General features: G+C 47.3%; 1 protein-coding gene across 1 annotated transcript in view; it reads right to left on the bottom strand.

The window, feature by feature from the left end:
- The window catches only part of TMEM178B (transmembrane protein 178B), a 357,133-nt gene extending 338,348 nt beyond the window's left edge, over window positions 1–18,785 (bottom strand). The window contains exon 1 of the mRNA XM_078438541.2: window positions 17,774–18,785. Coding sequence (XP_078294667.1) covers window positions 17,774–18,155 — 382 coding nt within the window. The 5' untranslated portion in view covers window positions 18,156–18,785. The remainder of the gene's footprint in view (window positions 1–17,773) is intronic.
- Window positions 18,786–22,649: the final 3,864 nt, after the last annotated feature.

Raw genomic sequence — 22,649 nt, 5'->3', positions numbered from 1 at the left:
AAAATAAAAAATATAAAAACCTTATGTTATTTTTTCCTTAGATAAAGAAATTAAATAATGCCCCCTCCAAAAAAAAAAAAAAAAAAGAAGAAAAAAAAATTGTCTTGAATTTTTACATCCTGCCTCACCCAAAATATGTTTCTTCCAGGGCCACAAATTTTCCTTCTACCCTTTCCTCTCCACCTTCTTTTCCGCCTCAACCTTCTTCAGCAAGTGCTCCAGCAATCATTTTTTTCTGCACCATCAGTTTTGTCCCTGTCTACTGGATCATTCCCAACAGCCTACAATTATGCTATTACTTCTCAAAAAAAAAAAAAAAAAAAAGTTTTAAGTCTCTCTTAATCTAACTTTCTCAGTCCACCTACCATATTTTTTCTCCTTGCTTTTACACCAAAAATCCTTTAGAGAGCTGTCAAAACTCATCGTTTCCAATTCCCTCCCTCCTTCCATTCACTCCTGAGCCCCCCACTGAAATCCATGACCTCCACATTGTGGAGTTCAAGTCTCAGCCTCATCTTACTTGACCCACTGGCAGCTTTGCACACAACTGATCACTTCCGCCCCCTCAACACAGTGGCTTTCCTTGGGTCCAGGACACCACGCTTTCCTAAGTTTTGTCTCACTACCCTAGCTATTTCTTCTCGGTCGGTTTTGCTAAGCTTCCTCATCTCCCTGAGCTCTGTAAAGTCACTGTGCCCCACAACTTAATCCTTGGACCTGTTTCTTCTCTACTTGCAGTCGCTCTCCAGGCGATCTCATTCAGTCTCATGACTTTAAATGCTAGGAGCTGATGAACTCCCAAATTTACATCCCAAGGGACACTTCTTCCCCAAGCCCAGGCCAAGATATCCAGCTAACTGTTGACATGTCCACCTGAGCACTTGAAAGGCGTCGCACAGGTTCTCCTATCCAAAATGGTGGATTCCCAAATCAGGATCCTCCTACAGTCCTATCCATTAGATTTAAATGGCAACACAGTCCACCAGCTCCTCGGGTGAAAATCCTCGGGGCCATCTTTGACTTCTCCTTTTCTCCCCCACCCTGCATCTAATCCATCGGCCCGTCCTGGCACTTTGCCATTCAAAATACATTCAATCTCTTCCCCCTATTGCTCTGGTTCCAGCCACCACCTCTGTTGGCTGCTCCCCCTGTTTATGTATACATGCCCCACTGTAATCTATTATTAGCTCAACAACCCAAGTGATCTTTTAAACCATAAATCGAATCATGCCACCCCTCTTCTCAGAACCTTCCGATGGCTGCCCATCCCACTCCTTCCTATGACCTTCAAACCCTATGTGAGGTAGCTCTTTACTTCTCTAACATCATATCCTACTATAAGCCCCTTCTTTGCTCCCACCCTCAGCCATTCTGCCATCCTCACTGTATCTCCAACATCGGGACCACTGGCCTTACTATTCCCTCTTTCTGAAATCTTCATACTTCGAACATCCCCAGAGCTAGTTCTCTCGTGTACACCAGCTCTTTACTCAAAAGCCAGCTTCTCACCAGGGGCCTCCCTGGCCATGCTATCTACAATTTCAACCCTGCCGCCTCACGTTTCCTGTCCCTTTCCATGCCTTGTTTTTTCTCCTTAGCACTAATCACTGTCTAATATACCACATATTTACTTATTTACTTTTTAATTGGCTCATCGGGACATAAACCCCATGTAGGCAGGGAGTCTGCACATTTGGTGAATTACTGTTCTGTAAGCCACCAATACAAATCCTGACATGGAAGTATCACCAAATATTTGTTGAATAAATGAATATATAATCTGTGTAACTTACTCCTGCATCATGAAGGAGAAGCACAGAGTGGAAATTGTTAGCGCACTGGAAAACGTCACCATCCTCTCCGATCCCCCGTCCCTAGGAAGGCACCCGTAAATAAGTACACTCAGCTCTGTGTATCCACAGGTCAAGAACCTTAGGTAAGGAGCTTTGTGCCGCCTTGTGTACATTTCTACACACTCCAAGCCCACCCGATCATGTTGTGTGTAGGGCCTCTACCTTTCCCAACCCCTCACTGATGCTGTACCCAAGCCCAGCCGTCTCTTAAAAACCCGTGTTGAGGTTACAAGATTTTTTTTTTTAATTAATAAGACAACCAAGAGCAACCACAATCAAGTTGTGTTGGAGGCCAACGGAATTGATTCTGTATCTCTCCATCTGGGAATTCTTCCATTAAAACAAGTGAGTTTATTTTCACTTCGGCTATAACAGTGGACACAAAACCTCCTGGAATGTATGGTCAGCATGCTAAAAAGTCTTTATGAGAGGACTCATCACCTTGAGAGTGACCATTTCTTTCTTCTAAATAATCAGGATCTCAATACAGGGATATCATTGTTGTAGTTCCTAAATGCACTTCACTACCTGGAGACAATCTATCTTCTGTGAAGAAGCCATTATGGCCTCTGATGCATCTCCCTTTTTATAGCTTATTGATCTACAAGCGCCCAGCCAGCCACCACACCACTACGGATATGTGTAATAAAAGCTGACACAGGCATGCTGCTGGCATAGGAACATAAAAGTCCTTCTTTGAAATGTTAACAACTCTGCGGACCCAAAGAGATGAAATGCCACCGTCCCAGTTTGAAATAAACCTCTAGGTTCCTATAGGTTTTAAAATAAACATACAAGGCAAAAGACAGTTTTCTAGGGTAAGGGTTACCCACCATTTTATGAGACTCGCATCACCATGCAGCTCACCCATACTTCTTTAAATCATTTTTTACAATTAAGCCAGCTCTTCAAAACACAAGTTTCGTTGGAATTCCTACTCCATGGTTACTACTGAAAATACAATCTACATTTTTTTCTTAACCTGAGCACTTTCTCCGGATTGGGCAGAAGGTGCTGGAAATCACTTTTCCAACTGAAACCCCGTACAGATTTAACTCCTATAAATCCAGGAGTTAGAGTGTCATATAAAATGTTGCTTTGACATGAATCATTTATTTAACCTAGTTTAGAGCACCAAGCAAAGGGGCTGGATCTATATTTAGCTGCTGAGAGCAAAAGAATTATTCTACTTATCTGAACGACCTAGCAATGGGCTCTGCCCTTAGCAGACTACAGGCCAGAAAAGTCCTTAAAACCTTCACCGTAAAATGACCCAGCCAGAACAACGGTCACTGTCATTTTGGGAGTATCGCCTTCCCTGTGAGACGCTGAGAAGTAAACATCTCTCTCACCCACTGTTGACTGCGCACTTTGGGGGTCTTCGCAAGCAAAGATGTGTCGGTTGGCCCCCACGTCTTCCTGTCCCCAAATCTCCCACCGTGTCTCCCCGTCCCCAAATCCCCCTATGGGGATGATGTTTTCTGTGAGCAGCATTGCTCACCAACAACAATGGCATCGGGTATGCCAGACTCTGAAGATGCAATACTTACCATGTCTCCCTAGCATCACTGACCCACTCCTGCTCAAAGTCATAAACAGTGAACTGAGGTATGAACCAGAGCGGAGATGGTCACAGAAGGCACAGCCTCTGTTTCCAGGTCGTCATCTGACCGAAATCAATATCAAAGGAGAGGTGAGGACACTGCCCTAAATAGGTGGTTGAGAGGGAGGCTTCCCCGAGGTAGCCTGAAGACACTCCTGGTGATAAATATTGTGAAACCTGGAAAAAGATCCTGAGGCAATGGCCACACCTGCCAGACCCAGAGGTGAATTTGGAAACCCTTCCTTGCATGATAGGAACAAGAAATGGAGGTACTTAACTTAACCCCCTACTTTGCCTACTCTCTTTAGGGTAGGAGGGCCAGCCTCGAAAAGGCCTAAAGAGGAGAAAAAGTGGGCACAATGAAGAGGTCAAATCCAAAAAAAACTGAATTGTCGCCACTTGAAAGTCTCCTCTTGTGAGTCAGAAATATGGGTGCTTTAAGAAAATACAAACCTTCACCAAGGAAATAAATTGAAGTTTATCATATGCATTACAGAACAATTCACAGCAGGCTTCCTTTTAATAGTGAGTCTCCCTAGTCCAATGAAATTATGGCTCTTTGTTAAATAAGATTTCCAGATCGACTGCATTAACTGAGATAAACCTTCATTCATTCAACAAGTAGGTATTAAATACCTATTATGGCCCATGCATTATGCAAAATGCTGCGGATAAAAAGATGAATACGAAATAGTGCAAAAACAGTCTCAAAAAGGACGGAAACATAGGGGGAAATAAAATGTCACTGGTGGCAGGAAGCAATCGTTTGGTGTGTGACAGGGTGAGAACACCAAGCAAGAAGAGGACAGGAGAGGGCCTTAAGCTGATTGCTAAAAGGTAAGCATGTGTTGACCAGGCAGACTTGGGGGGTGGGGTGAGCAGGGACAGGGACTTCCAGGCAAAGGAAAAAGCTTCATAAGCAAAAGTTCCCAAGGCAGAAAACAGTTCAACTTGTTCGGGGGCAGGGGAGTCCATCAGGGCTGGACGAGAGCATGCTGGAGGCAGAAAGGCACGCCAAAGGACCAGATGCCCAGGTGGGGGTGGGGGAGGTATGTTGCCAGACCTGGGGGGCCCATGGGCCAAGGTGAAGATTACGGATCTTATCCTGACTGATACGCTGTGGGGAGCCACTGAGTTGAGCAAGTGATAACATGATTAGATTTCCATTTAGGAAAAATCACTCTGATTAGAAAGCAGTGAGGACAGATGAGATAGAGAGCAGGAAGCCAGAGGGCACTGCAAGAGCACAGGGAGCGGGCACCTCACCACAGCAGCAATGCTGGAACAGGATGGGGGGACAAGCACGAACATATCAGCAGAAGCGACTCGTTCACCGCGTGGATGAGCAGGGCAGGAGAGAAGAGAGCCCTAAGGATGATCCTTAAGTTTCCGGTTTAGGCAACTAGAGAGGTGGGATATCAAGATGGAGGAAAATGGGGAGAGAAAGGACTTCGGGGCACGGGAAGAGAAAACAGGTTCTGAGTGACGGATTCCCAGTGCGACAAGTCATGAGCTACAAGGGCCGCAAAGAGCCAGAGGCGTGAAAGAGAATACTCCAGGAGAATGGAATGTTGGAGAACCCCACACAGGCTGAGAAAGAAGAGCCAGCAAAGAAGAGGGAATAAGAACAGAGGTAGAGGGGCACCTGGCTGGCTCTATCGGAAGAGCCTGCGACTCTTGATCTCCAAGTTGTGCGTTCAAGCCCCATGTCAGGTGTAGAGATTACAAAAAACTAAATAAATAAAATTTTTAAAAAAGAAGAAGAAGAAGAAGGAGGAGGAGGAGGAGGAGGACAGGAGTAGAAGCAGATCCAAGAGGGAATGTTGCCTCCAAAGCCAGAAGAGATGAAGTGTTGAAAAAGAAGGAGCAGTCCCAGCCGCCGGGGACTGGAAAAGAAACCTAGCAGCAGGGACCCAAAAGTGCCCTGAAGACGCATGAGGAAGAGAGGCAGGCCAGGCCAGGAGAGGGGCCACGCCTGAAAAAAACTAGGGCTGAGCAAGACTGCCTCCGGTTTCCTTTGTGCGAACACACGTAGCGAGGAGAGACAGGGAAAGGTGAGGCCAGCTTTTCCCAGAGAGAGAGAGGTCATTCACCTGAGGAAGTATGGGCACTGCCACCTGTGGATACACGTCCCGGATACGGCAGCTCCTGGGCATCTCGTCAACCCTGTGGCTACCAAAACATAGGCACGGCAGTCACTCTGCTTCAATACCCCTGAAACCTCACGAGACACTAGGGACTTCGGGCCCTAGGGACATTCCCTAGGGACACTCCCTAGGGACTTCGGGCCCAGCTTTGGTGTTTCGGGCCCAGCATTATCAGGTGAATATGGAGCCCCCGCTATCGTTGTGATAGGTCTTTTCTGCTCCAGCTGTAGTTTGTCTGAACACAGTGGACACGAATCATTGTCATAACAGAGGGACCCTTGGCTACGGTCACCCTCATAATTTTAGGGATGAAGAAGCTAAACCGTGTTCATCAGTAACATAAAGTTTTACCGACTATTCTCTACTTGGTTTCCAGAGTGATAAGAAAACTTCTGAGGGGGCGCCTGGGTGGCTCAGTCAGCTAAGCGACCAACGTCGGCTTGGGTCGCGATCTCGGGGTCTTTGAGCCTTCCCAGGGGTGGGCACTCAGCCTCTGGCTCATCCCACACTCCCTGTCTCGGTGCCTTCTCTATTCACAGTTCTATGTCTGATCAAGTCAATTGGAGGATTAGTTTCAGTTTACCTTTCTGACCCTTAAAACTCTTGGTTTTCCTCCACAAGCTGCAGGAAACTTACAAAGGGGGGAGTGACTTGTACATTACTCTTTGTCTCAGAAACAAATCTTTTTTTCAAACTTTTATCTTTAGAGAGAGAGAGAGAGAGAGAGCCCAAGGCGGGGGAGGGGAGGGGCAGAAGGAGAGAGAATCTTAAGCAGGATCCACACTCAGCACAGAGACATTGCAAGGCTCGATCCCACAATCAAGAGTCCGACACGTAACTGACTGAGCCACCCAGGTGTCCCAGAAACAAATCATTTTAAAGCCTCAACTTCCTCTTCTCACACCACATCAAGAGTGAGTAAAACATAATTTTATTTGTTCTCAGCCCTTCCCATGAGCTACTTTCAGTGAAAACTGTTGGTTAGGAGTTACCTGATTCTCCTCTAAATGCTGCTGCTACTAGTCACAAAAGTCAGTCACAGATCACCTCAGAAACAAAGTTTTCCATTAATTTTCCTTAAAGAACCTGCCTCCTAAACACTGAACAACACAGTTAAAATAAAATAAAATGTTAACTTTATTGTCAGGATCATAGAAACTTTCCAAATAGCCTGCTTGTGTGCATTCCCCATTTGCCTCAGTTTAAGAAATAAAATAGCAGACATGATTTTAAAGCAACTTCCCAATTCCATTTGTTTCTCTGTCTTAAGAAAGGTAATCAGGGGATGGGGCACGTGGGTGCCTCAGTCGGTTGAGCAACTGACTTTGGCTCAGTCATGATCTCACAGCTCGTGAGTTTGAGCCCCGTGTCGGGCTCTGTGCTGACAGCTCAGAGCCTGGAGCCTGCTTTGGATTCTGTGTCTCCCTCTCTCTCTCCCCCTAACCCACTTGCATTCTGTCTCTGTCTCTCTTGAAAATAAATAAACATTAAAAAAAATTTTTTAAATAAAGGTTATCAGGGGCACCTGGGTGGTTCAGTCGGTTAAACATCCAACTCGATTTCAGCTCAGGTCATGATCTCAGGTTTGTGAGTTCCAGCCCCCCGTTGGGCTCTGTGCTGACAGCATGGAGCCTGCTTGGGATTCTCTCTCTCTCCCTCTCTCTCTGCCCCTCCCCTGCTCACACTCAGTCTCTCCATCTCTCTCTCCCTCAAAAATAAATAAATAAACATTTAAAAAAAAGAATGGTAAACATCATCTTTCATTCTGGGTTTATCAGTCCCATGCATACTTGCAAATACAACACAAATAATGTCTTCCATAAACAATACCTAATGTTATTTGATCTGTGTCTAACTTCATATAAGTGGCAACATACTCCACATTTCATTCTGTATCCTGCTTTTTTCACTCAAATTTTGTTTACTCACTTGGAAATATATAAATGTAGTATATTTATTTTAAATATATGGCAACTGGGGCGCCTGGGTGGCGTAGTCGGTTAATCGTCCGACTTCAGCCAGGTCACGATCTCGCGGTCCGTGAGTTCGAGCCCCGCGTCAGGCTCTGGGCTGATGGCTCGGAGCCTGGAGCCTGTTTCCGATTCTGTGTCTCCCTCTCTCTCTGCCCCTCCCCCGTTCATGCTCTGTCTCTCTCTGTCCCAAAAATAAATAAAAAACGTTGAAAAAAAAATTTAAATATATGGCAATAGCTTCCATTGTATGACTCTACACCATACCTCATCATCTGTTCTCCTATTCATGGGCACGTAAGTTTTTCTGTCTGGCTTATTTCTGTTGCTGTTCCAAGCGGTGGCGCCATACATTCTAGGACATGTGTCCATGCATGTGAATATAGCAGGAGCACAAGTATACGTGTCTTCAGCCTCCGGAGATAGATTCCAGCTGCACTCCAGTGTGGTGTCGGCAGACACACAGCAGCATACGAGCGCAGAGCTTCTTGAGGGTAAAAACAACCCCATCCCATCCAGCTCTGTGAAACACTCCAGGGCTTTGGGGAATAGGAGTGGTGTTTGCCTAAATAGAACCGCTGTTATAAAGATTAAGAGAAATTCAGGCCAAAATTGAAAGGGAGACGCTCTGGAGCAAATAAAGTGTCCAACGGAGTGAGGTTCAGAATATAGAACAGCAGGGCATTTTAAAACGCAGGAAATGATATAAATTTATGAAGATGACCTAATATAAAGCAAATTGCCTTTTCTTGGCAAAATACTTCGACGCCAAAAAAAAAAAAATCAATTGAAATAATTCAGATACTGCAGTCTCCCATAAAACAGCAAATCTGTCAAACTTCCTTGAACGACAATAGCAGCTTCCACTCAGCATAAACATCACCTGTAGACAATTCCTGGTGACTCCCGGAGCAGGCCTTAAAACACCATCTCTGTGTATACAAATTTATAAAAAATAAACTTTTTTCATCTTTGAATCACCTGTTCGTTGCCTGACTTAAATTTATACGTGCCGTTATCAAACACTGCTGAATAGGGGTGCCTGGGTGGCTCAGTCGGTTAAGCGTCCGACTTCAGCTCAGGTCACGATCTCGCGGTCCGTGAGTTCGAGCCCCACGTCGGGCTCTGGGCTGATGGCTCAGAGCCTGGAGCCTGCTTCGGATTCTGTGTCTCCCTCTCTCTCTGCCCCTCCCCCGTTCATGCTCGCTCTCTCTCTCTCTCTCTCTCTCTGTCTCAAAAATAAATAAACGTCAAAAAAAATTTTTTTAAATAAAAAATAAAAAAATAAACTGCTGAATAAATCACCTCTGGTATGATTTATAAAATCTGGTAGCAATGGCTGCCTCTTGGGAGAAGGGCTGGGGGGTCTGAGGGACAAGGGTAGGTGGAAGGCAGACTAGACAAGTCTTGTCAAAATTGTCAAGCCTTGTCAAGACTTGTCAAAATTAATTAGTAATTTTTAAATAACTAATAAGGCTAAGACTTCACCTGATCCGTCCACAAATAATGACTCTAAGAACATTCCTTCGTCTGCAAAGCCCCCCTTACCTGCTCCAAAATTCAAGTACCACTCAGGCCCCTGACATGTAAATAAATCTCTCCTAGAAGCAACCTTAGGGCTTATATTTATTAGTCTCCTTGCACACTTCCTCCTTTTGTTTGTTCTTTGAGGACAGGAACCATGGATTTCTCTCAGGATCCGCCAAGTTATGTGCCTGACATAGTTGGAGCTCAAAAGACTAAAGGCAGGAAGAGCTCTTCACTTTACAATAATTTTTAAATGACCCAAGAGATGTATTTGTTACTTTTATTCGTTTTATATCTTGATGCTCTTTAAAAGTATTGTTTTTATTTTTTTTTAAGTTTTATTTATCTTTGAGAGAGAGAGAGAGAGCGCATGCACAAAAGCAGGGGAGGGGCAGAGAGAGAGAGAGGGAGACACAGAATCCCAAGCAGGCCCCAGGCTCCGAGCTGTCAGCACAGAGCCCGATGCGGGGCTTGAACTCACAGACTGCGAGATCATGACCTGAGCCAAAGTGGGATGCTTAACCGACTGAGCCACCTAGCCACGCCCTAAAAGTATTGTTTCTAAAAAGCAAGCCAAAAAAGATATGATTCTCAAAACTGTTTAGAATATATATTTTTTACACTGATATATGTATATATATACATATATATATCGTGTGTGTATATACACGATATATATATATATATGATTCTCAAAACTGTTTAAATGTAAGACCTACGTGGGCAGGCATTTTGTCTGTTTTATTAACTTCTGCATCCTAAGCATTCCAGTGCCTAGCACATGTAGGTGCTCAATCAGTGTGTTGAAAGAATGAAGATCTTTGGCTATAAAGTATCCTACACACTGACCAGTAATACAGTTCCTTTCTCTATTAAGTTTTACCATTTCTTTTCATTAATTAATTTATGTATTTTAATTACGGTAAAACACACGCAACACAAAACTGATCATCTCAGCCAGTTTTAAGTGTATGCAGTTCGGTGGCCTTAAGTGTATTCACGTTGTTGGGCAGCCATCCCCACGTTTCTCCATGAACTGTCTCAGTGTTTAACTCCAATCTGCAACAAGACATTTCAAATCATTCCAAAGAGAAGCAGCGAAGTTGTGTTACATGATTGTGTGCGGGTATGAAATTAGCTGCTTTGTTTCTCACCTCTTCCTTCCACACTTTTAGCACCCTGGGATGCTCCCTTCAGAAGTGGGCTCTTTTAGGACACCTGGGTGGCTCAGTTGCTTAAGCGACCAACTCCTGGTTTCAGCTCAGGTGATGATCTCACTCTTTCATGAGTTCAAACGCCCCCCCCCCCCAACTCCCTGTCCTGTGGGGCTCCGTACTGACAGGGTGGAGTCTGCTTGGGACTCTCTCTCTCTCTCTCTCTCTCTCTCTCTCTCTCTCTCTGTCCCTCCTCCACTTGCACTGTCTCTGTTTCTCTCAAAATAAATACATTTTAAAAAAAAGAAGTGGCCCCTTTCTCTCTCCTTTCTCCCCTCCTTTCCCTTCTCTCCGGGTTCACCTTTTCTCAACCATCTATCTATTATCTACACTCTATCACCTAAATTTAACTTTCTCATCAAACGTTAGAGTGTGAAAGGTCTTGAAGTTTATATAATCCAAACTCACTATTTTACATTTGACAAAACAATGTCCTTTGGGAAAAAAACGTATGCATTTTCTCAGAAACAGCAGATGTCCAATCCAGATGTTCAAATCAATTTTCTGTCCACTCATCCCCCAGGTCACCCGCTCCCTCCTCTTTCTGCGTATTGTTTGGAGTACGTAGTTATAAAAGTATCTGCATCTGAATACATATTTGTGACTTCACTCTCCTTCATTCCTAGATGTTTATGTGCCTGCACGTGAAGGGTCAGACTAGCCCACAGTGGGTTCAGAATTCTGCCTGAAGGCCTAGGACCACCTAGTAACAGCAGAGAGGGAAAAAATATTTGTAACCGACAACCCCAAGTGGAATATACAGAATCGATCTTGTAATTGATCCTTACCAACCCTACAGTACAAGAAGAAATAAGCTGACCTTCTGGAAAAGAAACATGGCTCTTGGCTTTGTTGACTCAATAAAAAGAACTCACTCCCCCGACCCGAGTCTCCTGACCAGTTGACTCCTGATCCGGTTGACACAGATGTGGTCTTCTGAGGAAGAGCCTGATCCAGCCACACATGACAATGAATTTGGGAAACCGTGAGCTAGAGTGTAAGTTCCCTCAGGTCAGGCACCATGTGATGCCTCTTCGTTTTGCCCCCCAGCACCTAGCGGAGCGCTTGGTACACAGCAGGTGTGCAAAACACATCACACCGACCCTCTCTCTCTTCCCATCCGTGCACCTGCCCACTGAGTCACAGGGCTCCTAAATGTTACCTCTCACTGGTTCATTGTATTTCAGAGTGAAGAGGGAGGATGATGTGACCGCACTCACTTGCGCATTTGGCCACACACAAAATGTGTATGCATGGGGCACACACTATATACAAACGCTGTGGGTGTTTATATGTGTTTCCTTGTGAGCCGGTAAAGCCTCCCTATATCTCGAAACCAAAACTAATGGAACTGTTAATTTTTCACTTAGTTGCCCAGCTTCCCCTTTATGCTTCCTTTTCTTTTTAAGTTTGTTTATTTATTTTGAGAGAGAGAGAGAGAGAGAGAGAGAGAGAGAGAGAGAGAGAGAATCCCAAGCAGGCTCACTGTGAGCACAGAGCCTTATGCAAGGCTTGAGCCCACGAACGGTGATATCATGACCTGAGCCAAAACCAAGAGTCAGACGCTTAACCAACTGAGCCACCCAGGTGTACCCTTCTTCTTTATGCTTCCTAAAAGCAAAGACACTTCATACTCTTCACTACTTCACATTATATTATATACTGATTAGTTCATTAGGGATCATTTTTATTCTAATTGGTATGTTTTTAAGGTAGTACCTTTTTTTTTTTTTTTTTGGTAGGAAGCTCTATACCCAACATGGGGCTTGAACTCACAACCCTGAGGTTAAGAGTTGCACACTCTGCTGAGACAGCCAGGCACCCCTTGTTTTTATTCCACATGTATTTATTTATTGTCTGTCTCTCCCCACTGGAATGTAAGCTTATCCATGATGCCCAGCCCCTAGGCCCTCAGTTAATATTTGCGGAATGAATGAGGGTGGCCATAACCTCAGCATCCACCACAGTGAGCAAAATAAATACTTGAAAATCATGTACCCGGCACCTGGGTGGCTCAGTCGGTTAAACGTCTGACTTCCACTCAGGTCATGAACTCACAGCTCATGGGTTCGAGCCCCACCTCAGTCTCTGTGCTGACATCTCGGAGCCTGGAGCCTCCTTCCGATTATGTGTCTCCCTCTCCTGCTCGCAGTCTCTCTCTCAGAAATAAACATAATTTTTTTTTTAAATCACGTACCAAAGTGTGGAAGGGCTTCTGCCGGTGGGTTTCAAAGCAAAGTGTGTGAACTACTTTAACATGACCTTCCCCTGCAGGCCTAAGCGGGAGTTCTCAAGCAGGTCTCCCCATGGTGACATTCTACAATTGCTTCTCGTTTCTTTTCCAGTTTGAGGAATCAATACCCCAGCCTCTTCTCCACCCTACACCCCCCACCCAGCAGACCCTATGGTGACAAGGAGGGCAGTGCATGAGTCACCAAACCTGGAGCCAGAATTCGAATCTTGACACCTTCGCTTCCTTATCGTGAGACTTGGCAAGTTAATGGACATTTATATGCCTCAGTTTCCTCAACTGTAGCGCAGGGATGAAAAAAATAATAATGCCCACCTCGAGCGTTATTATGAAGAATAAATTAGCAAGTATATGGAAAACTCTTAGAGGAGTACCTGGCATCATGTTTGACAATTATTATTATTAACCCTTTCCATCCAGACAACAAGGCAAGTTTCTCTGAATGGAGTGGAGAGAGGGCAAGGAGAGAATAGAGAAGCATGTGAGAATTCTGAAGGAATTTTAATGGAATCTTAAAGATGGGAAGTTAATAAAATATAGACTTGGTATAATTGACCATGAACTCAAACCTTCTGCCCAAAACATTCAAGTAGCAAAGTTTCTTCAAGTGTAGAATAATATACTTAAATTTGAGGTCAAGTTATCATGTTTAATTAATTTAATTCCTCATCTGAAACCAAGTACATGCTTGCTCTTTTGAGGCTCTGGGTTCCACGCAGCTCTGTCCAATGGAGCCTTCTGGGATGACAGGAATGTTCTCTAACCTGCACTGTCCAATATGACAGCCACGAGCCACACACGGCTCTTGAGCCCTTGAATGTGGCCAACGTGACTAAGGAAATGAATTTTTAATTTCATTTTATATTGGTTAGTTTAAATTTAAGGAGCCACCTGTGGTTAGCAGCTACCCTACTGGGCGTTACAGCTACCAGGGACGTGAGTATACAAGCTCCTTGACTTGGCTCTTCCCGGCTCTCCAGCTCCACTCCCTGCCCCTCTCACTCACTCCAGCAATCACCACTCACGAGGCCAAGCTGCTGTTTCACAGCTCCGTGGCTATGCAGATGGCTCTCTTGGCCTGAAATGCCCTTCCTCACCATCCACCTCCAAGTTCATGAAAATTGTGTTCCGATCTCATTTCCTCCAGGCAACTTTCCCCACCCCACCCCTCCCGGCTTACCCCCATCCCCCTGCCCCACTGCCAACACCATCCATCACTGCCTGCTCGGTGCTTCTCCGCATCTGTAGCTGCTGCTCTGTCGTTGTCATTTATCCCCTGTGACGCTAACAGACTATGGGAATTTTAAGGCCCAGGTATCATCCATCACTTCATTCCAGGGATGTGTGTCCATCACATAACACATGTGCAGTAAATATTTGCTGAGCACATTATTAATTTGTGAATATGTGCAGTGTTTTGTTCAAATAAGCCTCAATACAGAGACAACCAGTTTATGATCATATAGATCAAATTCTACTAGAAGGCCTATTTTCAAATAATAAAAAAAGTTCTCAGAGTCTCAGGTGAAGGTCTACTTATTTTAAACCATATCAATATAACATGCCAGTAGAAATCAAAGAATGTAAATGTTCCCTGGAACAAAATCCTACCTGTAGCTATTCCTCCTAAGGGTCTGGAAGTCTCTTGGATTTCAGAAACTGATCCTGTCATTGATCTGTCCCCCGTGCTTGCAGTGACTTACTAGGGAGACGTTGACATGGTTGAAAAGCAAGACAAGAGGACTTGATTATGGTCACAGTCGTATGGGGATTCAAGGGTGATCTATCCTTGCTGCACCCTCTACCCAATCCCACCTCCAAGAAGGAAGTCATTAAAATCTCATCTAATGTGAAAAATAATGATTGTGGGTGATAAATGTCTGTTCAGTGACATCGGCTGTCCAAAAAAGTACTGTTTCCCTTATTCCGTAGCAAAACTTTTTTGCTCAAAAAAACCTTCCCTGTTAAATTATTCAGCATCTGTTGCAATATTAACCTACCCTGAGAGCCATGCTGGCTCATTTTTTTTTCATCACAATTTTCTGACTAATCCTTTATTTGGATTCCCACACAAGTGTTCCTACAATTAGAATAAGCTCTTGATGGATACGTTTCTGGGAACCTAATTTGTATGAGATATTTCCCAAGTACCAAGCATCTGGTGAATGTATTTTACAAATTATATCTTTCCTGCCCTTCAGGAACTTAACAGTTCAATAAGACAAACGAATAAATATACCGTGACCAAAAATGCATATTTGTTATTGGTACACACATGGCAACAGGGCATCGAAGAAATGGATTTCAGAAAGAACATGAATCTAAAGGACTTTGTCTTCGAATCAGATATAGATTTGACTTTTGTCTTCTTATTAATTATGCGGTTTGGTTGTGTTTTAAAATGCACAGACGGCAACTTTCTAATGTAATGAACATTGATTTAACAAATGACTGACTGAGTTACGTGGAGCTGTATGATCTTTTAGATAGATCTCTAATTTTCCCCTAATATTGACAGATTTTACACAGTCTTTTTCTCTGGTGTCCCTTCCCCCTTGCCCAACACATATCTCCCAGCATTTTAATCTGAGATGTTCCCCCAAAAGACAAAGGCCTACCATATCTTTTGAGGCTGCTAATGAATACTGTGAGATAAATATCTTTCCCTAAGATGCCTGCCCTAAATTTAAATAGACGAATATCAATTTCTGGGTGTGTGTGTGTTTTTTTTTTTTTACTTCCTTCTAAAATCTGCCGATCTAGAAAGAACACGGATTAAGTCTAGAAATTATGTTCTATGTTATCGGAGTTGCTTGTGAATTCTACTAACAGAAGATACCCTTATTTCCAAAATGTGTCTATTGTTGCTTAGAAAAGGAAGATCTAGCTCTCAAATATTATGCTCCGAGGTTAAAAATGAAGATAGTGACCTTAAGTCTCTCAAGATTTGTAAGGCTGGCATGCCATCTATCTCAATAATACCTAACAAGAATGTCAAATGGACAGAAACGGCCATGGTAAGTGGGTGCTTGCAGCTGACATTGATTGCTGTATTTTGGGTGATGGGGAACAGCATCTCCATTAGTCCAAGTGAAATACAATGCCTGCCAACTCTAGGTATCAGTGTATTCAATCCCCCTGCTGTGCCGTGTCCATTTTCTGTTGCTGCAATTAAAAATCAGTCGATACAAAGTCAAAATGTTGTACACTCTTCCCCTATCCCTTTCCCTGTCACTGTGTTTCCAGCTTCACCGGAAGAACATGTCACTATGGTAACCAATCTCTCTGGTGCACAGACCAAGTTAACCTTTCTAGCCAGATTGCCAGGCAAAGCAACATGAAATCAAAGCCCTCTATAGAACCACCAGAAGATACGGACTCCATCCCCCTTTTTCTAAGTGGCGTTAACCAATACCAGACAGAAGGATACCCATCTTGTTGCAAGAGACATTTAAGAAAGGAAATTCAAGAATGTCCCTCAGCAAGCCCTACCACTGCTTATCAGGCATTATTATTAACATGAATTCTCCCTCCCGTTTCAGCCAACTTCCTACCGTCTCAATTTTGATGAAAGTGGAAAACAACGAAGTAACACTTAACGAATCTGAGAGCCTGCAAACTGTTACGAAGTCACCCATTGTCAAAAACGAGTCTGGTTTCTCTTGTTTTCCTACTTTTAAATCCAAGCCAAGTTACTCTCTTCTGGAATTCTCTAATATTCTGTACATCGTTACAAAGTTGTAGAGCTCCGAATGGGTCCACCTGCTTCATATAGGAGACTAACCACGAAGCAGTTGTGATGTTTGTAATATTAAGACACTGAAAACTGGATCGGCTAAAATCCCTAGTCATCCTACAGAAACTACAAAATAAACATTCAGATGGATTCTCTTTCTGGACTTTTCTAAATCTGACTTGCCACCTAGATCATACCCACTGCTTGTCATTCTTCAACAATTGGCTTTTTCCAAATTACCACTTTTTTCTGATCAATTTCAATATTTTTATAAATCAAAGAACATCAGCTCTCACAAATAATATTTTAAAACAGAAGCAAACCTGTGTTATAATATTAAGAGACACAAAGAACTGTTTTCTATCTTTGACTCAAAGACTTTGCAGGTAACAACATCATTTTCACCTTGGCATCAGCATTTAATAGTTGAAGAGAATGAAACACAGCGGGGGGGGGGAGGGAGGGGGGGAGAACAACACTCATAAAATCACACCATATCTTCCAGAATGCAACTACCATAGGAGAGAACGTATTCTCTTCTTCAGAGCAATATTAATAATACATCCAAACAACTGTTCAGTGGACTAATAGAACAGGGTGGTCCCCAAAGTATAAATCACACAAGATTTACAAATTGCATGAGATGAACAGACTTTTAAAAATGTATGTGATCATACAAAAGAAAGTATGAAAGAAATTTTTATCATTAGTGAATATGGTCTGTTTTGTGTTTTGGAGTACTTTAGGTATTTTTGATATAAATCTTCTGAAAATGGTAATTTTTTTTCTCTAAAGTGAGGAACTACTTTTTATGTGTTTATTAGGCCCTGTTAAAATTCAAAGCACACAAGTCACTTTTGTCGACCATTTCCCCAAAAGGAGAAACCAAGAATCTGGTCAACAGGCCTGGAGCTACAATGGGGCAGGGGCTGTGATTTATCCATGTTTTTATGACCGACCAATGCCTGCACCACGCCGGGTATAGACTGGCACTTAGCAAACGTTTGTGGCGTGAATATGGCCTTCTCAGTGAGATGTTTCTCCTGAATCGGTTCAACATCTAAAACAAAGATTAAAACTAGGAGGCTGTCTGCCGGACACATCATTCTCAAAGGGGCTTCCTCTGCAAAGAACACAACGCGACAGATTCCCTCCCTTTTCAGAGACTGATGAAGCATTATCCTGGATAAAAACCCTGGACCACGATATTCCACGGGAATCCCATCACACAAACGCAAGACAAGAGGCCGGGCAGAGAGAGGTAAGCCTCCATTACCGGCTATCGGGAGGCAAGTTCTGGCCGCTCCGAGGCTCAGCAGGGCCTGGACAACCTGACCTCCCGTTCGCAGGAGGCCGGAGAGACCGTGGCCAGGCGAAGGGAGCAGAGGGCTGCCGGGCGAAGGGAGGAGAGGGCTGCCGGGCCTAGAGGCGCCGGGCTCTCCGCAGCGCCACGCCTCGCGCCTCGCGCTTACCTTTCCGAATGAGGGCTGCGATCTCGGGGTCGAAGCCCTGCCGGTGGCATTTCCTCCAGAGGCCCATGTTGGTGGAGTTGTACTGCCGGCTGCACTCGTCAACCGGGCTCATGGCGAAGAGCTGCCTGCGATTCCGGGCCCGGAGGAGTTTGCCCTCCCAGCGGTCCAGGCGGGAGCGGCTCGCCCGGAGCGGCAAGTTGTTGTTGTTGTTGTAAATGAAGCCGGGGTCGACCCGGCGGGTGTTGAAGGCCTTGCACCTGTCCCTGTGCTTCCTGGCGTCCGTCTCGTACCAGTGGTCCGAGCAGATGGCCACGGCCAGCATGCCGAGGGCGCAGAGCGCTAGCGAGAGGCCCGTGTAGAGCAGTAACCTTCCGGCAGCCATGCCTCCGCTTGGCGGCTACACCATGGGCATGATCCGCCGCAGCCTCGCCTTCCCTCCGCGCGCCCGGAACAAAGCGGCGGGCGGGCGGCCGAGCCAAGGGGGAGGGGGGACCGGAGGGGGACTCGCGCGGCGGCGCCCCCTCGCCCCCGCCTGCCGGTGCGCGGCCCAGGGACTGCGGGGATGGGGGCGGACAGACTAAAAAGTTCTGATCCGGGGAGGCTCCGGCTGGCTTCTGGGCATCCTCCGGGGGGGCAGGTGCAGCCTCCGGCGGCGGCGAGCGGACAAGACCGCCTCCCGCCCCCTCCCTGCCCAGCAGGAAGCTACTGCCCCGAACCGGCCGCGTCGGCACACAGCCGGACTTCAGGCGCCGCTGCCCTCGGGCCAGAAACTAAACACCCAGTGCCCTCGGCTGCAGTGAGACTGTTGGGCTTTCTTTGTGCAGGGTGGCGACGGGACCCGCTCGCCTGGCCTTTTCTTGGGGTGAGGGGGTGGGGGCTATCACGAGTTGCTGCGCGACGACAGAAGGAACTCCAGCACCCGCGACGAGACCGGCCAACGAAGGAAAACCTCCAGATGCCAGGGCCGGCTGCCCTGAGTCCCGCCTGTGTCTCCCACTCAGCGACTGTCCCCCTTCCGATCTGCAAACCAAGAAATGTTCTTCCTCTCTGGGTCGGCTCTTTGGAAAAGCTCCGTCCTCTGGTCACCAGTAGGTCCTTTGCTGTCTGGCCAGCGCGCTGTGCTCAGAGGCGGGCTTCCCGTGGGCGCACGGTCGCGGCCAACCTTCCCGCGCGAGCTCCCGGGTGTTCTGCTTCTGGTCTCGCCATTCAGGAGGCCCCTCGGGCCGACGGCGCGGTCACCCGGACGGCGTAACCGGACGAGCCTCGGCCCGCGGTTAGGGGTGAATGGGCGGCAGCCGGCGGGCTCGAGAGACAGGATGCGCCGAGGAGGATGCACCCGGCAGGGCGCACGGCGCGGCGCGCGCGGAGCTCGGCGCGCGGTGCCTTCAACACCATGGACAGGTCGCGCGATCGGGGCTCACCACCAGCCCCGCAGCCAGCCCCGGGGGCGTCATGCCGGTCTCCCCAGCGCAGTCTCCTTCCTGAGTATCCACCCGAGAGGTTCCAGACCCGCCTCTCCCGCGATGCCTCTGCCTCACTTCATCTGGCTCCCAAGTAGCCCCAGGAACCTGCTGCTCAGGTGCAAAGAAAATGCTGCAGGCACCGAGGAAAACAGCGGTCCCGGCCCTTCAAAACAATCCGCCCCCTTCTCCCGCCACAGCCCGGCACTGGAGCTGTCTGCTCTGCCCAACTGGGGTCAGCCGCTCTCAGACTGCACCATTTTCTTCGCAGCCCACCCAGGAGCCGAGGCGCCGGCTCACTTGGCGGCGCGCGGAGAATCCCGTCCGGGCCTCGGCGTCCCGCGATCAGGCTCCCAGCGCGCGGCGGCCGCCGAGGTGAATGGGGCGAGGGTGGGGGAGGGAGGCTGGGGCGCTGGGCTTCCCCTCCCTGCCTCCTCCTCTAGCCGCGGCGGCTCCGGGGCCTCGCGGGCTCGGCGGGTGGTGGGGAGCCAGAGCCCAGGCTGCGCCCGGGGTGCTCGGGAAATCGCATCGCCCGGGTGCGGGCGCCGGAGGAAGCCGCTGCCGCGCTCGCTCGCTCGGGCGCCGGGCGCTGCAGCTTTGGCTAAAACCCACAGACGAGAACACGGAGCGCGCAGCCAAAAGCTAGTGATGTCATCCGTGCAACGTGAGCCTCATCTCTTATTTTTCTAGCATCCTTAAAGATAAACTGCACCATTTCCCAGGCACGAGATGTCTAAGCCTGAGTCTCTGACCAGGCAAGTCAATGGTGTCTGGATAGGTATGTGCCCAACCATATCCATATTTATGCACATATACATACATGTGGCATGTAGCATGTTTCCGTGCATTATTATAAATTTAGGGATGTTGCCTCCTTCTCCTGTTTATCTCGTTTTGGTGGTGGAAAATTCCCTCACATCGACCCCAGTTCTTTAAAGACTGCTTATTGCGGAGTCGGCGTTCAGAGGGGCTGAGGAAGTACCTGCGTCCCCAGTTTTGTCGCTGGAATCTAGGATCACATTAGATCTTTGTTTTCCCCAGAAAGCCACAGGCGCTACCTTGCTAGCTCCAGCCGTTTCCCCCCCCCACCCCCCCGGGGCCGGGCGCGTCGCTGGGGTTGCCACGGCCAACCCCAGTCTAGCCCCACGCCAGCGCCAGACCCCCCGACACACACCCACCTCTACCTGCCACCACCTCCCTCCCCAGCAGGAAAGAAAAAAAGGAAACTGACTGATCCTTTCAGGACCAGAGGAAGAGAATTTTAATGGGTGGGGGGAGGGGGGGGATGCTTAATAGATATTTTGAAAACGCTGGGGGGCTCGCTTTGAGGAGGGGAGGTGGGGTTAAAAGAAACCTCGGTGCGGGTCTGTCCTCATCTGGGTGGCTGCTGGATTTAGGCTTAGCGGGGGCGCTGGGAAGCAGTGCGGGACCCCAGACCGTGGGCGGGTGGGCCCCAAGGGAGCCCCAGTTCATCCCAGAAACGCCCGCCACCCCCACCGCCGGGCTCACGTGAGACCGCGCCGCAAAGGCTGGGAGCCTCCCTCCCAGGTTGAAAGCCTGGTTTTTTCTTTGCAATGCTCGCCCCTCATTTTCACCCTTACTCCAAAGCTGGGGGGCCGCACCGCGGGGTAAAGAGCTGCCCTGCGGGGGGGAAAAGTGTCCGGCACCCTGCTTTGCACAACGCGGCCTGCGAGCCAGAAAGAGCCCACCTCCACCATATTCTTTTTGTCTTTTTTCATCCTCCCTGCAGTTTGAAAATCGGGAACGAGGCGTTTCAGTGCCATCTAGTGGGGGAGGGGCGTGCCTCGCCTTCGGTCCCTGGATGCGGCAATGGGTTTTGCTGAAAGGGACAGCAGAGCCTGAGGATGTCCGCCGGGTTCTAGGGGGCCCGGCTGGCCGAGGGGCTATCAGGCACATGCCGTTGGCCGCCTCCCGGTCCCCTGGGTTCCCTAGGACGGTGAGGCGGAGCCCAGCGACTTGGCCACAATGTGGTCTCACCTTTCCTGTCTACCCTCACCAGTTCCCTCTCCCCCAGCCATGAAAATCTGGAAACAAGCGCAAACACTTCGCACACTTGCAGACTTGCAGTCTGAAATTCCCGGAGCTACTTTATTCTGGAAAGCCCAGAGCACTTCCAGCCTAACAGGATGTCTGTGTCTGACCACAGGGAGGAGGCAGAAAGGTGAACTGATACCTACAAGGTCACTCAGCAAGTAGGGGCACGTCCACATTAGAGCCTCACTCTCCTGATTACCAGCTCTCCCCTCCCCGGAGAACCAGTTCCAAGAGGTGCCCTGGAGCCCCCTGGAAACCCAGGAGGTTACCCATCTGGCAATGAAGGTACCTGTTCCTTTTATCTGTATCTGTCCTCCCTCTTCCATTATTCCGTCCCTTTCTTGTTCTTCCTTTGGCAACTTTTCTCCAGGCCTGTGCCTTAGGCCTGCTTCCACTGATGTGCCTTGTCCCTTCTCCCATGGCCCTCCTGGGCCGTCCTGTGATTAGGGCCCTGCTGTGGGAAGGGCCCTAAATGGAACACTGTCCTCCTCTTTTCCCAACATCATTAAAATTCTATCTTGAAAACTTTGGCCTCGGTGACATCCCCAAAGCCTTTTAAAGATGTTGTTTTGAGGCCTCCTTTGACATGCGGTTTTCCTGGACAGCACTACTCCATTTGGGGAAGAGCCTGGTCTTTGGTGCTAAAAGGAGGGAGGATTCCTCCTCCAGACTATATAACCACTTGACCTTCTTTTCTTAATTGAGTGATCTATGTTTCTTCCCTCTGCCTTCTTCCAGTTCCTTCCACCCTGTTAGCTGTGGCATCACTGTTTCCAACCTCGTCCTTCCGATTCGAACCTACACTGTCCCAGGATCAGAGAATCCCAAAATTGGAAGGGACTTTAGAGTTTACCACACAAAAATGCATGAATCTCTCCTAGAACATTTCCCAAAAAAGTAATTGGCCAGCTTCTGCCTGCATACTTGCAGTGATAGGGAAATCACTCTCTTGGCAAGTACCCTGTTCTACTCTCAGGTGGTATAAATGGTTAGACAGTCCTTCCTTATACTGAGTCTCATCCTAGATCCCTGTAATCCTACCCATTGGCCTTTGGGAAGCCCACAGATACCTGATTCCTCTCCCATTTAATGGTCCTTCTCATACTTGACCTTGGCCATCATGTTCTCCCTAAGCCTTCTTCCCTCCAGACTAAATACCCCCTTGTTTTTTTGTTTTTTTTTTTTTCTCCTTGAGCTTACTGCTCCAGGCTTTCTGATGCTTCCTGATTATTAGTGCTTCTTGTATCCAGCAGGGCTCCTTGATCTAACCGTGAAGTCAACCGATAAAGAAAAAACACGGTCAGTCATGTTTCCACATGACCCATATAAAGTTCTAATCATCCTCACTTTCTCTTCCAGGA

This window comes from Panthera onca, chromosome A2 (genome assembly GCF_046562875.1).
Source record: "Panthera onca isolate mPanOnc1 chromosome A2, mPanOnc1 haplotype 2, whole genome shotgun sequence".
Lineage (NCBI taxonomy): Eukaryota > Metazoa > Chordata > Mammalia > Carnivora > Felidae > Panthera > Panthera onca.
The sequence above is the reverse complement of the archived record's forward strand: the minus strand, read 5'-3'. Positions and strand labels throughout refer to the sequence as shown.